The following is a 4,040-nucleotide window of genomic DNA, read 5'->3' as shown; positions in this document are numbered from 1 at the left end:
GGGGGCTGGAGAGTGGTTAGGAGGTGGGTAACTGCAACCGGAGGGAGGGATGAGTACAAGAAGTTAAATGCCGGGGCTTTTAGAACCTGAGGCGGGAGAGGATTTAGTGCCAGAGCTAAGGCAGGGATTCTAATCTTAGAACATCCGCGTCTTACGGCAGCGCCCCTCCCCCACCTTCGCCTCTCACTCCAAGGTTCCATTCACAAGTTTCTGGCCTAGAGGCCCCTCCCGGTTCTTCCCGGCCTAGGGCACAGTTTCCTCTGCTGCAATTGGTGAGCTGCAACAAAGCCTTAGCAACCGGCTCCTAGTGACCCGATTGGGCGCCTGGTAACTACTCGGGCGTGGGGCTGGGGGGTAGATAGGAGAGGGGCGGCCTCTTTAAGGGATGGCCGTGGAGCGGTGAAAGTGGAGGAGGGGGGGGGGGGGGGGGGGGAGGTAGGTCTGGGGGTGGACCTAGAGGAGGAGGAGGAGGAGGAGGAGGAGGAGGAGGAAGGAGAAGAGGAGAAGCAGAGGCAGCAGCAGAAGCAGGAACAGAAGCCGGAGAAAGGGCTGAAGGCAGAGGAGGAGCAGCGGCTGCCAGTCGGGCAGGCACCCAGGCGCCTGTCTGCCTGCAGCACAAGTAGCCACGGGCGCGATCGGGGCCAGTAGTCTCCTCCTCCATGATCACTTTGGGGGCCGGGAGCAGACTTTGCCCGGACGTGAGAGCTGGTCTGCGTTTCTCAAGGCGCGGCGGCGGCGGAGCGGGGTCGGGCGCGGTGCAGCGGCGGCCGGGGGAGTGTGCGCCCCGCGCAGGCAGGGCTCTAGCTCGGGCTCCCCTCGGAATGTCCCCGGGGCGCCCCGCGCGCTGACCCCCCAGCAGCCTCCGCCTTCTGCTCCCGCTCCTGCCGCCGCCGTCGCCGCGGTAGCCGCCGCCGCTTTTCTCTCCGCTTGGCTTCGCGCTCGGAGCTCCGAGCTCTTTGGCCCTGGGGAAGAAGGGAACTCCCGGGGGGTGGGTGAAACCAGTTACTATCAAGACCTCTGGAGCACTGCTCATGCTTAAGATGGCAGCGGACGCCGGAGACCTAATCGGGGCTTCTGAGTTCTTGAAAGGTGAGGGGCAGCTCCCTGGACCCCCGCCCCGTGCCTTCCATCCCATCCAGTGCCTGTCCCGTCCCGCGTCGTCTTGTCCTGCCTCGGCCACGCGGCTTCACAGTCAAGGGGATTCCCTGGCCACAGCGGGGCTTCTCCGTACCTCTCTGGGTTCGTGCTCCCTTGCTCCCCGGGGACCCCCTGCCGCTTCCTGCTTCTGGTCCTTCCCCGCTTCCCGGACTCGGTCCTTGGGTTGAGCCCATCTCCCTGCAGCAAGCTGCCCCCCTGTCTCTCTCCGGGATTCTTACACAGCGGGGGAGGGGGGCCTTCCTGGGACACCCTAAGGGGAGCTGCCCTCCTCTTCCCGTTTTCCTCCCCATCCTTCGGACCTCTCTATTCTTTTGGACCCTACCCCCTCCCCAAGCCACACCCCTTTGTCTCCCCCTCCCACCCCTTTTTCTTAGCCCTCCCCTTGGGAGTCTCTAGGTCTAGAGCGGCCCTGGAGCAAAAATTGTTTCTTTTGTTGTATCCCCAACTCCCTTTTTAATTGGGCTGAAGGAGAGGAGAGGCGATCTCTGAGTTCGTCCCCTTCTCTCTTCCTCTGCAGCTCCTCTCTTCCTTCACTGAAAGGTGTTCTTCAATTTCTAATGTTAGCAGCCAAGAGACCAGTTTGAGACAATAATTCCACGTGTTTTTGTTTTATTTTTAAATTTTTTATTGGTGGTGGATGTCCTTAAATCTGAGAGATGATTATTATTTCGGTTCTTTGTGTTCTTCTACACCCTTTGCTGTTCAACTCTCACCCCTCATATATTCAGTCATTGAGTGGACAACAGGGTACTGGCTTCAGATTCCATCTCTAATGCTCATTACCCTTGGGCACATCACATAATCTTCCAGAGCCTCGGTTTCCTTATCTGTAAAAGGAAAGGGTTAAGCTATGGCTTCTGAGGTGGCTGTACATCTATGATCCCACTTCTGATATATTTCTCCTCTCTTTTCAACTTGTGTTTCAGATCGCTTATATTTTGCTACTTTAAGGAATAGACCAAAAAGCACAATAAATACCCACTATTTCTCCACCGATGAGGAGCTGGTCTATGAAAAGTAAGTTTGTTTTGTTTTGCTTTTTTTTTTTCTTCCAGTTTTCTTTGGGAAAATGTTTTGCTACTCTGGCAGTGTCTGAGACTTTCACTCTCCCCCCCCCCTCCCCCCAGTGGATAAGATTGTAAGTAAGGGAAAATTATCATTCTGGCAGTGTTTTTAAGGCTTCTTTTTTTGTAGTGTTGTGTTTAAAATGATCAGCAGTTCACCTCAGTAAACATAGGTGCTGCCACTGTAGGGAATGTTTGCCAAATTTTAGAGTAACAGCTTCTTGGTTATATAGGTGGCTGTTTTGGAAAATAAAAATCACTCTAGAGCACACCCACGTGAAAAGTCTAGAGAGAGGCTGGCAATTTACAGGGCATGATAATTGACCTCTTAGTCAGTCACCAAGTATTTATGGAGCACCCACAATGTGCATAGCAATGTCCTGGACTAAGAGACTGAGCTTTGCAGACTTCAGCATAGTTTGGGCCGTGTCTAAGAATGGTACTGTTTTTAGTTCCCAATGGATGGAGCACATTAGATGAAAATTGGATCCAAGTGACTAAGTGGTCCTATATCCAGTTGAGTGTTATGGGTCTTGTGGTAAATTGTTTCATATTGATTAGGACATATGGATCATAAGTGACATGAAATACTGTTGTCTGCAACTGAGAGATTATGAAGATCCTGGCTGTTAGAAATAATTTAGAAGGGAGTCAGATTTTGCTCTGTGCAAGTGAGTGTAAGCAAGGTTAGGGATTGAGGATCCTTTGGTCTTTTAAAATGAAATAGATAATGCTCATCTCGTCTGCTTTTTTAGTTAAAAACAGGACAGGGAGATTTAAAGCACCATTTTTAACATATTCAACAAATACATTTGAAACAGACAGGTTTTGTGTTTTGGCCAGTTAAGGAAAAGAAAGAAGTGCTTTTTTTTTTTTTTGGTGTGGATTTTGGGGGAGGAATAGAAAAGGAAGAGAAGGAACTATGAGGAAGGAAACCAGAGCTTCTGAAGATGGTGTCATCTCTGATGAATTTCCCCCTTCTTGTTGTTGATTTGGGTTGTAGTCTTCAGAAGGATGAAGTTTATCATTACTGTCTGGGAAGCTCACAGGCTTTCTAGCAATTGAGTATGAGCTTTAGGAAAATCATACGATTTGGAAAAGTACTAGGAAAGGACCTCAGAAAGCATCTGATTCAAACTTTATTTTATGGCTGGGGAAACTGAAGACCAGAGAGGAGAAGTCAGTGACTTGACTGGTGTCCCATAACTGGTTAATGTCAGAATAGGGGCATGTCTCTTGAGTCAAGAGAATAGTGTATTTTTCTGCTGTAACACCTGGCTTCTTTCCAAAATCATCTATCAGCACTGAATGGAATATTAGGATCATAGGTGTAGAACTAGAAGGGACTTGAGACCATCTAGGCCATCTGCCATTTCCCCCTCCTTTCCCCATTCCCATTTTGTGGATGATGAAATTGAGGGGCACAGAGTACTTAAGTGACTTGCCTCAGGGTCACACAACTGGTAATTGTCTAAGGCAGGATTTGAACTCAGGTCTTCCAGGTACTGAAGTATTCTATCTACTATTCCATGAGTTGATTAGGGAGATCACCTTCCTCCTTCTCTCAAAAAAAAAGATTATCTTGCCTTCAGAACATCACCCTTTGGTCAGAAGAATATCTCCTCATATTACTTGTTTTGCTTGATACAAGTCAGAAGAATATCTCCTCATATTACTTGTTTTGCTTGATACAAAGGTAGTTCCTTTCCTTTTGTAAGGTACCCCTTTTCCTAAGAGCCTACTTTTGATTTCCTTAAAGTCATGTGAAGGGGTGTGTGTGTGTGTGTGTGTGTGTGTGTGTGTGTGTGTGTGTGTGTG

At 49.5% G+C, this 4,040-nt stretch overlaps 1 protein-coding gene across 2 annotated transcripts in view; it reads left to right on the top strand.

Annotated features, from left to right (window-relative positions):
• The first annotated feature begins 798 nt into the window (after nucleotides 1-798).
• Nucleotides 799-4,040, top strand: part of CDC14A (cell division cycle 14A) — a 208,905-nt gene continuing 205,663 nt past the window's right edge. For both annotated transcript variants that reach the window (XM_069090525.1, XM_069090526.1), the window contains exons 1-2: nucleotides 799-1,089; nucleotides 2,085-2,175. In XM_069090525.1, coding sequence (XP_068946626.1) covers nucleotides 1,032-1,089; nucleotides 2,085-2,175 — 149 coding nt within the window. In that variant the 5' untranslated portion in view covers nucleotides 799-1,031. The remainder of the gene's footprint in view (nucleotides 1,090-2,084; nucleotides 2,176-4,040) is intronic.

This window comes from Petaurus breviceps, unplaced genomic scaffold (genome assembly GCF_028583685.1).
Source record: "Petaurus breviceps papuanus isolate PSGF00001 unplaced genomic scaffold, PetGlider_PUasm1.0 186, whole genome shotgun sequence".
NCBI classification, from domain to species: Eukaryota; Metazoa; Chordata; class Mammalia; order Diprotodontia; family Petauridae; genus Petaurus; species Petaurus breviceps.
Note: the sequence above shows the minus strand (reverse complement) of the source record. Positions and strands in the feature narration are given on the sequence as shown.